Below are 16,624 nucleotides of genomic sequence, written 5' to 3' on the forward strand. Positions count from 1 at the left end.
AAATTTAATATTTAGTCGTAATTAAAAAACAAAATAGTATAGAACCAACAACTTAACAGAAATTGAAATAGTGGCACCTACATGCCAGCTGAAGCAGGAGAATCATAAGTTTGAGGATAGTCTGTGCTACCCACAGCAAGGCATTGTCTCAAAAACACAAAAAATGGTTAAATAAAAGATACTTAGAAACTAACGGATCTAAGGGAGTAGTGTGAACATCTTTTGGCAACTAGACAGTTTACTCAGGTAAGCAGATACACACAAGAGCACAGACTACCAGAGTCAGCAGTAGACTTTTTAAATGTAGACATACAGACTTGTAGGAGGTAAAGACAGTATTTAAAAAGGACCAGGCCCAAGTGACTTTACTGATGAATTTTACCAGCTAGAAAATAGAACACTTCCCAAACCAAACCTTTGAAGAGCTCAGAGAGGGGAAGATAAAATCAAAATATATTATATGAAGCTCTCAATATCTCTCTCTCTCTCTCTCTCTCTCTCTATATATATATATATATATATATATATATATATACACACATATAGTATATAATATGAATGCTGATATAAATAATATTCTAAATAAAAATTAAATCCTAAAAGATATTACTCAAAAGTATCAAAATCAAGTTGGATGTATTCTAAAAAATGAATAGTTATTCTATTAATTATACTAACATAAGCTAGATATACTTATGATTCTGTTTTATAAAATTTAATATTTAGTCGTAATTAAAAAACAAAATAGTATAGAACCAACAACTTAACAGAAATTGAAATAGTGGCACCTACATGGTGCCATGGTGGCATATACACCTCTCTCTCTCTCTCTCTCTCTCTCTCTCTCTCTATATATATATATATATATATATATATATATATATACATACACACACACACACACACACACACACACACACACACACACGTACAAACATACATACCAGGGCTTGCCTAGGAAGCGCAAGGCCCTGGGTTCGGTCCCCAGCTCCAAAAAAAAAGAACCAAAAAAAAAAATAAAAATAAAAACTCATCAGTAAAGCAATAGAATATCAAATTTAGCAACATGTATAAAGATCAAATAGAACTTATTCTAGGAATGCAAATTGGCTTAATGTCCAAAAAATAAATATAATGTATCATATTCAATGAACTTCAAAACCCATCTACTCATGCTAGCGAAGACAGAATAGCACTTGATAAAACCTAACAGCTCTTTGTGGCATAAATAGGAATAAAAGGACCTTGATGTGATAACACCTGTGAAAAACCTGTGGCTTAAGTCACACACACCTAATGGTGAAAGCCTGGAGGCCCCATAAGATTGAGAACAGATCTAGCAGCACTTTTCTCCACAGTGTGGAGGAACAGCATAGCTTTGGAGGTGCGGACAGACAGAAAAAGTAAAATGCATCCAACTCGGAGAGAAGTGCTTCCATTGAAAAAGATCTGCACTCTGTGGAGGAAGTCCGATGAGGCCACAAAATCCCTAGAGCCAATTTCAGCAAGTCTTCAAGATAGAAGATTACACAAAGCCCAGTTGCATTTTTTTATAGATTTATTTATTTTATACATGTGAGTACACTGTAGCTGTCTTCAGACACCAGAAGAGGGCACTGGATCCCATTACAGATGGTTGTGAGCCACCATGTGGTTGCTGGGAATTGAATTCAGGACCTCTGGAAGAGCAGCCAGTGCTCTTAACCTCTGAGCCATCTCTCTAGCCTTCCCAGTTACATTTTTATATATGAGCAGATATACAAGATTAATTAATATACAAAATCCAATCACATTTCTACCAATGAGCAAATATACAAAATTAACACACAAAAACCAATTGTATTTCTACCCTTGACCGCATCCATAAGACGAACACACAAAATTCAATTATATTAGTAGAAACAATCCAAGGATGACTAAAAAAAATTTCCACCTCACAATGGAACCAGAAAAAATAAGATACTTAGGAATAAATTTAACAAAAGTAAAAGACTTAAGCAGAGAGTATAGGTCAGCAGAAGAGCACTTGCCTATTGTTCATGATACCTTGGGTTTGGTTCCCTAACATAGTAAAAATATATTATTTATATATGTGTACACATATGTGTGACATGTGTATGATTTTTTAATATATTTTTTAAAGATTTATTATATATAAGTACACTGTAGCTGTCTTCAGACACACCAGAAGAGGGCATCAGATCTCATTACAGATGGTTGTGAGCCACCATGTGGTTGCTGGGATTTGAACTCAGGACTTCTGGAAGAGCAATCAGTGCTCTTAACCGCTGAGCCATCTCTCCAGCCCATGTGTATGATTTTTAAGCTAGAACAGTGCTGAAAGAAATGAATAGCTACTACATGCTTATGGATGAAAAGGCTCAATATTATTAATAACAGTGACAAAGTGGGAAACTAGAACTCATTATTAGAAGCATCATTATTAGAATTCTTACTACTGGAATTAATAGTTTGCTAGCTTGTTTTTATTTCATGATTGTTTGTTTTTGTTTGTTGTTTTGTTTTCTTGAGACAGGATCTCTCTACATAGTCCTGGCTGTTCTGGAGCTCTCTATGTAGAAAAGCTGGCCCCTAACTCAAAGAGATCTGCCTGCTTCTGCCTCCAGAGCTGGTATTAAAGGTGTGCACTACCACACCTGGTTCAGTTTGCCAACTTTATAAGATATTAACCATAGTTAGTCTATGACACAGCAATTTTACCTCGTGGGTATGTCTACTCATGAAAGTGAACATTTATGTGCACACACAGAGACTTGTACATGAATGTTTACAGTAATATTCTTCATAATTGCCTCCAAAAGTAGAGCCGATATGATTTCTGTCAAGTGGTAAATAGGTTAACAAAAGGTAGCGTATCTTCTGGGCATGGTAGTACAGGCCTTTAATCCTAGCACTTGAGAGGCCAAGGCCTACCCGGTTTACACAATGAGTCCAGAACAGCCTGGGCTATGTAGAGAGACTGTCTTACAACCAAAAAAGACAAAAAGTACAGGGGTTGGAGAGACAGCTCAGCAGTTAAGAGCACTGGCTGCTCTTCTAGAGGTCCTGAGTTCAATTCCCAGCAACCACATGGTGGCTCACAACCATTTGTAGTGGAATCTGATGCCCTCTTCTGGTGTGTCTGAAGACAGCATCAGTGTATTCGCATATATAAAATAAATAAATCTTAAAAAAAGAAAAAAGTAAAATTCCTGAATGTAAATAAAGTAATGCATATTTCAAAACTTGTTGCCAGCTAGGAGTGTTAGCTTAGTGGTAGAGTACAGGGTTAGCATGTACAAGCCCTAGGTTTGATTCCTAGCACCACAAAAAAAGAAAAAGAAAAATATTGTATACCAGAAGTATGCACAATATGCAATTTAATACAATGTTATAATTAAAAGTAAATAAAGGTTAATATGTGTAAGATAATGTACAAATCAATCATGTTCCTATTTTGTTGTGAGTGTATCCTAACCAATAGTTAAAAGGTTTGTTTCTTTTCTTATTGTGAGACAAATCTCACTTTGTAGCTAATTTATCCTTGAACTTGTTATCTTTCTCCCAAAGTTCAGATTATAGGAATAGACAAGTACTTTTGAAATAACGTGTATATGTGTGTTTCATATATAGACTTAAAGTATTCACAAATATGAATACTCTCTTAAGGACTGAACTACAGGTGGGCTTCCACATATAGCTAAAGTATGTAATTTTAAAGAAAATATATAACCTTGATAGTAATTATGGGACCTACATTTAAGTCTTTACAAGATTTAAATAAAATCGATAAAAAAAGACTCAAAAACTACAGTAATCTCAGAAGCAGGAGAATCTCAATAAATTCTCTTCCAACTTGGCCTACATAAGAAGTTTCAGGTCAGTCGAGGTTACATAATGAGATCCTGTCACAAAAACCAAAGTGCGGGTAAGGACCAGAGATTAGACATAAACTTAAAAAGACAGGAAAAAAGAAGAAACTTGATAATAAAAGTTTAGAAGCTGGCAGTCAGGCAGATGAATGGCAACTGACTTCAGGCAGCTTCACTCCAGATGTTTAGAAAGCTAATTCCTGGTAGAGAGAGGTGATTTAGAGTTTATGGCACTCACTGCTCTTCCAGAAGACCCAAGTTCAGTTCCCAGCCCCTGTATCAGATGGTTTAAAGCCTCCCTCCTGTAATTCCAGCTTGAGGGGATCCAATGCCATCGTCTGGCCTCTCCAGGCACCTGGTCACATGTCATGTACACATGCACACATATAAACACAAGCAATTGAAAACAAACCGAAATCCTCAGTCGCAGAGGGAAAGTAGTAGCTAGAGGAGACTTGAGTGAGAGATATTTAAGAACTTTAGCTCTACTCTTCACCCCGTCCAGTGGGCAGTAGATCATTTTCCCAGAAGTTCCTAACTCTGTAAAGATGTAATATAGAAAATACTGCCATCTTGAAGGATGCCAGAAACAGTTGGAGGCTTCACTGCTCTGCCAAAACCAAGGGGCTGAGTAGTAAAATTCATACAGTTTTAGCTTCTTTCAGTAGTCACCTCACAGATATTAGCACTAAGGGGCTCTTCAGAAATGGCTTCATCCTCCTTGTACTCAAGAGTTCCCATTCAGCTTGAATTCCTTGCTCTCACCTAAATGAGCAAGCACACAATGATAGTCAGACAACTGAGAAAAACCTGACGGAGGACGCATACTACATAGGAAGATTGGGGGATAGAGAGACAACACAGGGAGAATAAAACATAGTAACCATTTACCCATGTTCTCTTAGATATAAACTTGAATGCTTGAAGCAAAATTAAGATCTAGTAGGATGAAGCCTTTAACTGGCTAATACTGTTCAACCTCTGGGTAATGAGTCACAGCTCTTCATTTATAAAGACTAACTATGTTTTATGGGCTGCCAAGATGGCTCAGTGGGTAAAGGTACTTGCTACCAACCCTGCAACCTGAGTTTAATCTCTTGTCTATAAAGTTGAGTTCCAGGACAGCCAGGGCTAAAAAGCATTGTAAAATATAAAATATGTGTGTGGCTCTCAGTTCTTTAAGAATAAAATAGTTTGACTGGTACTGGGAGTTGGTATATTTGTGGTAACACTGGGTTTGTTGGTCTGATTTCTGTAGGTGCACAGAAGATGGGTGTCCACACAAAAAATTCTTTCATACACGTTTTCTTATGCGAATGAGATTAACACCAGATTGTTCCAAAATGTTGATCTCAACGTCCTCTGGATATCTCTTGATTTTGCATGATCTGGACTTGACTAAGTCTTTAGAAGTAGGCAGCTATCCCATTCTGAGAGCAAGAAGAACTACTTCAAGTTCAGGTAAGGTTTTTTGGTTGAAAGCATCTGAGCCACGGAGGGGCAGGTGTTTCTGGTCTAAGTATGCTTTCAGAGACAGGAGGTGAAGCCATTCTCCAGAAGCTGACTCACAGCTTTCCACTGAGGTGTGATGACTTTCATGTATCTCTGACAATGTTAACTTGTGCCTCTGGAATGACTCTTAGCTCTAAAAGCTCTTTCGGATTTCTATTAGCCAGAGAATCATCATCCTTGCCTCAAGCTTAGTGATGGCCCAATATGATACCTGTCTTAGGGTATTAAATTATAGTCACTTCAACAGTTCTAAGTGTGTAGTCTGTACTACACTTCTGATGTCCACTCACAAGCTGATGCCATCTTGGAGCATCCTCTTGCTGGAGCCTTTTTTATTGTTCATTGCTGATTTCATTAAATGTAAATGAAGTTGGGCTATATTAATATTAGCTGATAGGCATCCTATTGCATCTACACATCGAAATTAAGAGACTGGCCTAGAAACATATTCATTATTGATATTATTTAAACAAGAGCCAAAGTGAAAAAAAGACCTTTGGTTAAAAAATAACTTCAAGGGGTTGGGGATTTAGCTCAGTGGTAGAGTGCTTGCCCAGCAAGCGCAAGGCCCCAGGGTTCAGTCCTCAGCTCCAAAAAAAAACCAAACAAAAAAAAAAAAAAAAAAAAAACTTCAAGTGGTTGGATTCTTTTATGTGCACAGGCTTCTGAAAATTCCTTTTGGTGCTGAAGTGATGGCTCAGTGGATTAAGCCACTTGCCACCAAGTATGACAACCCGAGTTCCATCCCTGGAACACACGCAGTTAGGAGACCCAACTTCCACATCTTCTAACCTCCCTATTTATGCAACAAATAGATAATATAGGTTTGGATTTGGTTTTTTGGTTGGCTGATTTTTTGGGTTCCCCCACACACAACCCTTCTGAGACCCCTGTGTAGCCCTGGCTGTCCTGGAACTCACTGTAGACCAGGCTGGCCTCGGGCTTAGAGATCCACCTCCTGCCTCTGCCCCACAAGTGCTAGGACAGAGGTGTGTGAATGATGGCTCTCAAGTTGTCCATTTTTGACTGAAAAGCCAAAAAGCTGTTCAGTCTCCTAAGGATGACTCAAGTTGTAGCCGATGTCTCAGGGGGTCCGGTGGCCAGGGTCCCTGTGTTAAGTTAGGCTGCCAAGGACTCCTACGGAAGTGTGCAGCTGCTAGAAATGCAGTGTGAAGCGTACTCTGTGGACTGACTTAGCCTGCTCGGGGTCTATCCTCATTTTCCCCAGACGTTAATTTGTCCCTTCTGTTTTAGACGGGAGGGGCAGAGGTGCCTATGTGTTTATTTGGCCTTTTCTCTTATTTCACATGAGACATTACTGTGGAAGGTTTAAGAATGTAGACCTGAAACAGCCAAGAGCTGTCCTGTCTTCATCTCCATTATCCAGTTTACATGAGATTTTGTGTACATGCTTTAGAAGTTTTAAAAGCTTAAGCAGATAATTAAAAAATTAAAAGAAGATGCAAGTGTTGTGTTAATTTTTCAATTTCCTTTTCAAGATTTGACCACTTCATCAAGTTCTTCTGGTTCTAGAGTTTCTGGTTCACCTTGTCATCACAATGATTCAAATTCAACTGAGAAACACGTGTCACGAGCCTCTCAACGAGAAGGTAGGTTAAAAGTTGGGTTTGTAGTCTTATAGCAATAAGTTCTACCAAATAGCTTTCTTTGGTCTAGTTTTAACTCATAAAAACAAGTGCTTAACAAGTGTTATCCTTGGATAACAAAAATCCAAAATCTTTCATTTATTTTTTGTATCTCAGGAGTTTCACCACGAAATAGTCTTGAAGTCTTAACCCCTGAAGTTCCTGGTGAGAGAGACCGGGGAAACTGCATCACATCCTTACAGCTGCATCCCAAAGGCTGGGCCACCCTCCTCCGGTGCTCAAGCAACACTGACGATCAGGAGGTACAGGCTGCAGGGCTTCACATTCAGCAGGGCTCATTGGACAAATTGCTGCTGCCCTGTGTGCAGGCCTTAGGCTGATAACCAGGCTCAGTCCCTGCCCTCGGGGCATTACTACCCAGCGCCTGCTTCTCAACTCCTCCACCCCTTCTGTTGCTTTATCCTTTGCAATCTGTTTTTCCTCTTTTGCCTTGGTACTGTGAGCTGGGAAGTACCCTAAAGACCACCATCAGCTCACAGTCTGCCTAGCTTCTTCATTCTTACCCATCACCTAAGGAAACAAACAAAACCATATATTAAACATTACACTGAGCTGTTCAGCTAAGCTAAGCTAATATGAGGTTTGGGGTTTAGTAAGACAATTATCACCACTGTCTCCTTAAAAGCCAGCAAAACTGAGAAGGAGGGGGCTAAACTGATGCCTGGGGGAGAGTTAAAAGACCTGAGGTCCCACCACTGTGCTAGGCAGAACTGCAAAGAGCTCACTGGCTCTGCAGACTGAAGGAAGGGTGAAGGACCTTTGAGGTGCAGAGACATATACTCTGGGTCCTGAATTGTCCTGCCCTCAAAAAAGTCATAGCTAGCCTCAGGAACAAGAGGTCTTAAAGCATCATAGCACACAGTGACCTTAGTTTATGGAGATGAAGTATGAGGGGTGCGTGTCTTGGTAGTTCAGAGAGGGCTGGTATTCTGATTGATACGCTGCAGCATTCCTGTGGCTCTGGCTCTCTGTTGAGCTTAGGATGAGGTGTGTCTCTGCAGTACTTACTATTTGGAAATCTAACCTCGCTTTGCCTCCTTTCTCCTCCAGTGGACTTGTGTCTATGAATTCCAAGAAGGAGCTCCAGTGCGACCTGTCTCACCTCGCTGTTCCCTGCGGTTGACTCATTACATCGAAGAAGCAAATGTTGGCAGGGGCTACATCAAAGAACTTTGCTTCAGCCCTGATGGACGAATGATTTCTTCCCCACATGGCTATGGGATTCGCTTGTTGGGATTTGACAAACAGTGCAGTGAGCTTGTTGACTGTTTACCCAAAGAAGCCAGTCCCCTGCGGGTGATTCGTTCTCTGTACTCTCACAATGACGTGGTTCTGACAACAAAGTTCTCTCCAACACATTGTCAGATCGCCTCAGGGTGCCTTAGTGGACGGGTCTCTTTGTATCAGCCAAAGTTTTAGGCACAACTTACATCAAATGAGGAACTCTTCTGGTGTTTGGCTTATAAATTACTTCAATTTAGGTGAAGTATTTTCTTTTTTAGAAGATCTTATAAGTTTGGATCAAGCTCTTGGTTCTTATGGGTCAGTGAACAGATGTGTGACCTGAGTACTTGGCCTTCCAGCATCATCCGGGCATCACCATTTCAACCACACGGCCCTGTCCTGTCAGCATTCCTTTGCCCTGGTCTGTGCCCCTGAGCTTGGGTTTTCTTGGTCGTTTTGCATGTGGCTTATTCTCCTACCCCCGTCTCCACTGTTCCCTGCCTCTTTCCTTCTCTTTGATTTTGAAATGAATTTTATGGACATTTGGCAGGAGCCTTGGTTGGGATGAGAAAACCCATGGCACTAGTATTAAATAAAACCCAGAAGTTGGATGTTGGCACACTGGTTATTGAGAAAGTTCATCTGCATCTATCAGTATACTTGGCCTTTAGAGTTACTGTCAGATACTGAGCACAGGGATGGCGTTACTCTCATAACTGTTAGGAACTCTTGCAACAAGGTATCTTTTTAAAGTTTCCTGTTAAAATTATACACGTTATCTCATGTGAGATTTGTTGTGAAATTCTAGAAAAACACTACAACCTTTCTGTATGATTTATGTCGCTGGTATGAATTTACAGTCTCCAGCATCATGTCTCTACTTGCTATTTTGTTCAGTCAGCAGCATTGGAGAGGAAAGGAGAAGCAATAAGCTTGGTCATTTCTGTTGTACAGAAGATTTATTCATTAGGTTGGCACAGTATCTGGCCAAAGAGTGAGGAGATTCATGTGACTTAGATTGGCTATGATTCTTTTAATCACACAGATGATGTGTTTATAGTCATGGGGTGGGAGGGAAATCAAGTAAAGATTTTATTGTGTTTGTTCCTTCAACCAGGAATCAGTTCTCAGTGTTAGTAAGAAGAGAGCTGCAATCCTCTTTAAGCTGCTGTCAGACCTAGAGTCAGGGACCTGACTGACACTGCTGTCTTGTGTTTGGTTATGGAAAGTCTGGGAGACAGTGTGTAAGCACAGGCTGCTCCTGTTTGAACAGACCATGTTCTGCCAGGCTCTGCTACGTTGGCTGGCTGGTTGGCTGGCTGGTTGGCTGGCTGGCTGGCTGGCTGGCTGGCTGGCTGGCTGGCTGGCTGGCTGGCTGGCTGGTTGGTTGGCTGGTTGGTTGGTTGGCTGGTTGGTTGTCTGGCTGGCTGGCTGGTTGGCTGGCTGGCTGGCTGGCTGGCTGGCTGGTTGGCTGGTTGGCTGGCTGGCTGGTTGGCTGGCTGGCTGGTTGATTGATACTGTGTTGAGATATATTAGAAGCTGGAATTTAGGCCATGCAGTAGCAACTTTGCTCTCTTTGGTTGCATGCCCTTTCCATTGTTTCTCTAGTATTAGGATGCAGATCCCAGAAGGACTTGTAAAAAATGCAGGAATCTGGGCCAGACCTTAAAACTGATTTAGGTAGGGAAAGGACAGGACTCTTTGTAATAAACGGAACCGCATATCTGCATCCAGGTGGTCTCTAGGTCATAGTTTAAAATACAACTTGAAATGGCAGTAGATATTTCATTATCCATTTGGTGCTTAACATAATTCCCACAAGATGTTTCATCTATTTAAATAGTAATAATATAGCAATTTTAGAGTAGAAAATAACTTGAAGTGATATCCAGTTCATTGTTGGACAAATGAAAGAGGTCACATGATTTGCCTATGGTCATACAAAGTTAGTGGTAAAGTCAGGGCTTTGATTCAAGTCTCTTAATTCCTTGCTCAGGGTAGCTTCTTCTGTATATGCTGGCTTTAAAAAAACATCAGTGCTTGTGGGCATTTTGTCTTTAGGTTATATATTATTGTAAATAAGATGGTAAGATTGAAGAAGGAAGAAGGCATGGGAGTAGATGCTGAGAGTTTGATCCATAGGAAAAAGTATTTCAGTACTTACAGAAATGCTTAAGCGATCCAAACATGATGAACACAACAGTTCTCTCTGGTTCACACACCTGTAAGAGCTTGAGTCTCACTGAGAACAATGCTAACTCTGGGACAATCTTTAACACTAAATCAACACTCCTTATCATAGATGTTGGAAAAGCTGGAAATTTTGTACTCATTGAAAAAAACCAAACAAGCACAATGAAAATCCTAGGCTTGCTTGCCATAGCTTTTGACAAAAGTTTTTTCCCCAAAGAGAATAGTTAGAGAGGAAATGCAGCAATTAAGACCTCACAATTAAAAACTATTTTGTATAAGGATTAAATTGATACTCAAAAGAGTCCATAAATGATATCAGTTTGGAAAGAGTTCTGTGTCAGATGTTATACCCACATGTCACCTAACTCAAGCCAGGGATCCTTGAATCAACTGTCTTTGAATACCTACTATGTGTCGAAGAATGTGTCTGCTTTAATATACCAAGGGGCCCCTACAAAGGCCCTTACAAGGTAGGTGGGATGAGCGTCAATCATGTTGAAAGTAGAAATGTGTCAAAAAAATGGAGTGTGACTGGCCTAGGGGCAGCACTGGATTCAGACTGACATTTGCCTGTTGATTTTACTGCTGAGTTCTGTAGTTCATGTTAGTCTATGTGCTTGCTATCATCTGCACATCTTTATTACAAGGCTGGCCTCCTTCCCTTCAGTACTGCATAAAAGATCATTTCAACACTGATGTTTCCATGAGATGGAGATTATAAACTCAGGCCATTTCTAACAGAAAAATTACTCAGATGAGCACCCATGGTGTAGAAAAGGTGCAGGGGAGTCAGCCTTGTAAGGACGCAAAACCACACAGATGAGGGCTGACAAGAGCCAGCAAACTTGGCAGGGAACCTTTGCCCTCTCTGAGGTCTAGTCAGGATCAAGACAAAATCAGACAGTACTAGCCAGGGAATTGAATGGCCGCCCTTTTTGGTTTTGGTTTTGGCTTTTTAAGACAGGGTTTCTTTGTATAGACCAGGCTGGCATCAAATTCACAGATGTCCACCTGCTTCTGACGTCCAAGTGCTGGGATTAAACACATGTGCACCCACAGCCTGGCCTTAGGGTCTCAGTCTAAAACTCTGGTGTTTTTTACTGTTTTATGTAGTCATTTTTATTATAATTGGTAGAAATATATTTTAATTGATAATGAAGCTATTACTGTTGGTAAACCTTGGTAAATAAATCATTCTCCTAAATAAAAGCTTCCTTTGGAAGAGTCAACAGGAATGCTATGTTGAATGACTTGTATAGATGTATCAAACACACAGTAGTTGCTTATTTTCAATCATGAAATGAAGAGCTAATGTAAGAGCTAGCCAGTTATACAGTGAAACCCTGTTATTAAAAACAAATTCTCAGAACCCAAAGCATATGTATATTTTGTTTTTTTCTCCCTATTGTATTCCCAAGAAGGCAGCACAGCAAAAAAATTTTAAGAAAACAACACAAGGAAAATATAAATTTCATATTCCCTACTCCTGCATCGAGGACCAGATCATGTCACAATTTTCAAGGCTGTGCCCTCTAGAAGGTGAGAATAAAGAAAACACATCAAGCATCTTAGAAGGTGGGTGTTTCTCACCCTGGAGGACAGAGCAGTGTCTATAAATGTCTGTTACACGTGGCTTTTATCTTCATTATTTATTTTTTTCTAGAAAAAGTTTCTCTATGACACCTTGGCTGTCTTAGAACTCACTTTGTAACCCAGGCTGGCCCACAATTCAGAGTTTCCCTTGCCTCTGCCTACCGAATGCTGGGATTAAGGGCATATGCCAGCACACCTGGCTTTCATTTGGCCTTTGAAAGCAGGAGACATGGCCTGATAACTTCCCGATGACAATCATCTTTATTCTGTGACCAGTGGTCTTGGAGTGCTGTATAAGTCCACTTAATAACACCTTCTGTTGGTCGTGAAGGAGTCCATATATATGACTTCTGTTTGGATAACTAATGTATATCTTTTAAATGCCAAACTTTTAAATTTTCAGTTATTTTTTTGATGCAAGTCTCCTTAGGGATGGTAGTCTACCTCCCTGCCTTTTTAAGCAGTGTGCTCAGTCTAGTTGACTTCATCATGAAGTTATATTCATGATGTTTTATTGCAAATCCCCAATGAGCTCTGATGCCCGTGAGACATTTCAGAGAACAAAAGGGCTATAACAAAAGGGAGGAATGGCTCAGTGAGGGATTCCTGCAGCTGTAACTGTTTGCCTCAGTTTTAGTGTTAAGACGAGTTTCATATCTGCAAAGTAATGTGTTCTATTGCTGTGCCTGTCTCTAACAGGTTCCCATTTTCTTCTGTGCTGTCTTCAAGTTATGGGCTGTGACATGAACTAACCAGTCCTGTAGGGCCTGCAAAGGAACTGCACAGAAAGCTCCCAGTTAAAGGTGGGGTTACTTCAGCTTCCGCCGAGTAAGGGAAGTAAAAACTGGCTGCTGCTGGATTAAGAACTAGCCGAACCGAAGTCGGGTATGCTGACACAAAGGCTCTGCCTCTTCAGGGACCCTTCATGCCTTTAAGAACACAGAACAAGAGGGAGGAAGGAAAAGGAAAATCTAGGTAGGCTAGAGAGGGAGGTGACACTGAGTAACCATGAAAAGGTACTCTAGATCATCACATTAAAAGACAGTTTAGTTGGGGCTGGGGATTTAGCTCAGTGGTAGAGCGCTTACCTAGGAAGCGCAAGGCCCTGGGTTCGGTCCCCAGCTCCGAAAAAAAGAACCAAAAAAAAAAAAAAAAAAAAGACAGTTTAGCGACACTGTAGAGTAAGACTGCACTAACATTACGTTCTCCAGGGAAGTCCAGACTGTGTATGTCCTGAGACCTGCTCCCCTCCAAATGGTAGTAGAAATCAACAAGAGAAGTCTCCAGTTTGCCTGTGTGAGTTGCTGTCTGGAGTTGTAAATGACCTGAGAGAGGTTTAATCACAAGTCCCAGGGGCCGGAGAGGTGGCTCAGCCTTTCAGAGCACTCTCTGCTCTTCCAGAGGTCCTGAGTTCAATTCCCAACAAGTACATGGTGGCTCACAACCATCTGTAGTGGGATCTGATGCCCTCTTCTGGTGTGTCTGAAGACAGCTACAGTGCATTGACAAACAAATAGTTCTTTAAAAAAAAAAAAAAAAAAGAAGTCCCAAGGAGCACATGTCATGCAGGTGTCTTTTGAATGTATGTATATATAAATGTCACTATAAGTGATGCTCACCCCCAGGAATAATAAAATAATATTCAGGATTTAGATCTGGTCACAATCTTTAAGATAGGCCAATCTGTACTTTCCCTTACACAAAGAGCATATTTGAATTTTCTTTTAGATTTGACTGTATTCTTTATTTCCAAACTCTGCTTTTTAGGGGGATAAGGGGGACCAAACTTTAGGTTTGTATTTTTGGCAAGTTTGGAATATTCTAGTTACTATGCTGGCAACCAGAACATACCCAGCAGGTTCTAAGGTGCTATTGGCCCTTCTGCTAGACTGTACGCTCCTCGAGGGCAGGGCTATCTTCTTTATTCTTGTATCCACGGTGCCTGGGATAAGATCTGACAGAGTAGTTGTTCAATAAATATCTGTTGAATGAATTAAACCTTCACTATGTGTGGCCTCAAGTTCTCATGAACCCAGAATGTGATGGAAAATGATTAAGCCCCAGAGGTAGCCTCGGCTTGTTTTTGTTGATAACTGACAGGCCATCATCATCTGGGTATTCCTTAGTGATTTTGAAAACTAAATTAGGACTGTACTTTTCATTGGCCATGGATTTGAGTCCCTGCTCTATGGTCAGTTTAGGTATCGGAGACAGAGATAAAACTAAGGTCTCTACCGAAGCTTACGAAATAGACGTAGATTCAGGATTGGTGATACCAGGGAGGAGGAGTTAGAGCGGCTCCACACTTGCATCATGCCCTCGTGTGAACACAGCTCTACGTTTTCACATGGCTCTGGGCTCACAAATTAAGTACCTCTTACCATGCTGTGTGACAACTGAAAAAGTAAGAATGAATCTCATTCAATTCAGAATATCTTGCCAAACTAGATGAACTAACTTAACAAACTTTAGCTCTAAAATTCACATTACCTCTTTTGCTGACATGTTTAAAAATACTTAAAAATAGAATGTTTTAGCTGGACATGGTGGTACATGCCTGTAATCTTAGCACTTGAGGGGTGGTGACCTTCAGTTTGTGATGGAAAGAAGAAGGCCAAGAGCTCTGCATTCCAGTGCTCATTAACGTATATTGTTGAGAGGCGGTCGCTTCCTATTAGTGCTGTAGCAGGCTCTCGTAACCTTCGTGGTTTCAGCCAACACGGAGATGAGGTTAGATAATCGTGGGCAGCATGTGTAGGGGATCATTATTCTTGCTGTGTGCTGAGTGTTAGTGTAATATCATGTGCCAGGCTCAGCATTCAATCCTTATGAAGCTGGTACTGTTATCTTTCACAGTCAAAGCTTTCTTTCCCTCAGTCACATCCTTAGTGGGATAGATGTAGATCTTCTGCCTTCATGACCTAATGGCTGTACTTTGATAGCGTTCACTGGATTCAACCTGCATGTCGTTTTCATACAGTAACAACTTCATTGCAGCTTTGCTGTACAATTAAAATTTTTCTAGTATCAGGACAAAAAATGTGGAAAGATCCGGATATTTGTTTAGGAGCAGCAATGTTTTTAGAATTGGTGCAAGTGCTTTTCCCTTGGAGATATTTTTCTACTCAGGGTGAACAGCTGCTTCTGCTTTTAAAACTAGGAACGTCTGGCTTCCATCTGACCGGGTGTTCACGTTCCTTTATTTGTGAAACACATTTGATGTGTACGTGGTTTCTGCATCCCAGAGACTACATCTCAGAGCTGAAAAGAACACAGTGGTGGTGCTCAGGGGGAGAGGAAAGTCACTGGACTTGGCACAAAGCACCTTCACCTGCTAACCATCTCGATGGCTCCACATTTTACCTTTATTTTGTTAAGTAATGGGAAACGTAGAGAGGCCTCCAACAGCTTTCCTGACTCTTCTCACGATTAGAAGTCTGTTAGGGTTGTGTTGATTAGCTCTGACTTTATTCTCAGCAATGTAATTCTCTTTTTAAAGAAGCTTCATTGGGGTTTGGGATTTAGCTCAGTGGTAGAGGAAGGTCTCGGTTCAGTCCTCAGCTCTGGGGAAAAAAAAAGTTTCATACTCTCTGGCCCATCCCCCATGCTGAAAAACTCTGATCTGAATACTGAGGTAGACCAGCTGCCTTTTCTGCCATGTCACTCCCATAAGCAGAGGGCTCTCACGTACAGTAGGACCATCCGGACAAGTTAAGCCACAGGTGTTAGCCACAGCCTCGTCATCTGCCTTTGCCTGAAAACCCCATCCTCTTTCCTTCCCAGTTTACTGTTGTTGCTGCTGCAGGTCTGAGGACCACAGGTTAAACACAGAGACAATTAGGACTAAAATGTGTGCGTGTGTGTGTGTTTGTGTATGTATGTGCGTATACACACATGCGTGGTGCGTGTATCATGGATAATCCCTGTATAAAGTCAGTTAGAAAACTTAAAAATTTTTGTGTGAGATTTTTATTATCATTATTTGTGTAGAGGTCAGAAGACAACTTTCAGGGGGTCAGTTTTCTTGTTCCACCTTTACATGGGTGTGTGTATGTATGTATGGGTCTATCTGTGTATGTGTGTATATATGTGTGCATGTATATATTTTCCAAGGTTGGGGATCTGTCTCCAGGCTAAGTAGGCTCTCTACTTAAGCCCTAAACAAATGTTTTGAATTATGTGTTCCTAGCTGTTTGCTTCCTTTCGTTGTTAAAAGCAACAGCAGCGACAGCTACTTAATTTCCTTGGAAGTCATTTACATTATGAGTATGATAAACTCTGTGTTTACATTAACTAAATCCAAATCTCATTGAGGACAGAATGTGTTTGAGACATTAAATACTAAGTAACAAGGGCGAAAAAAAGAAAAACAAAGTATCAGTTCTTGTGAATCACTGATACATTGTACTTATTCTTAAGAGGTTAGGCCTGTTACCCTTGCTGAGCCTTCAGAATTGCTGAGCCAGTACTCAATGTACTAGAAAGACTGGCGGGCTAATCACACACACACACACACACACACACACACACACACACACACACACACACAAGATTGCTTGTGGT

The 16,624-nt window shown here is 40.7% G+C and overlaps 1 protein-coding gene across 3 annotated transcripts in view; it reads left to right on the plus strand.

Annotated features, from left to right (window-relative positions):
• Window positions 1-14,065, plus strand: part of Dcaf10 (DDB1 and CUL4 associated factor 10) — a 40,533-nt gene extending 26,468 nt beyond the window's left edge. The window contains exons 4-8 of one of the 3 annotated variants that reach the window (XR_010066397.1): window positions 5,131-5,333; window positions 6,884-6,994; window positions 7,148-7,293; window positions 8,102-12,007; window positions 12,761-14,065. Coding sequence is in view for 2 of the 3 variants with exons in the window: in XM_006238066.5 (XP_006238128.1) it covers window positions 5,131-5,333; window positions 6,884-6,994; window positions 7,148-7,293; window positions 8,102-8,470 (829 nt within the window). In the remaining variant the exon portion in view is untranslated. Of the gene's footprint in view, window positions 1-5,130; window positions 5,334-6,883; window positions 6,995-7,147; window positions 7,294-8,101 lie in introns of all 3 variants that reach the window. The other 2 variants (XM_006238066.5, NM_001107935.1) reach the window with 2 other exon arrangements.
• The last annotated feature ends 2,559 nt before the right edge of the window (window positions 14,066-16,624 follow it).

This window comes from Rattus norvegicus, chromosome 5 (genome assembly GCF_036323735.1).
Source record: "Rattus norvegicus strain BN/NHsdMcwi chromosome 5, GRCr8, whole genome shotgun sequence".
NCBI lineage: Eukaryota > Metazoa > Chordata > Mammalia > Rodentia > Muridae > Rattus > Rattus norvegicus.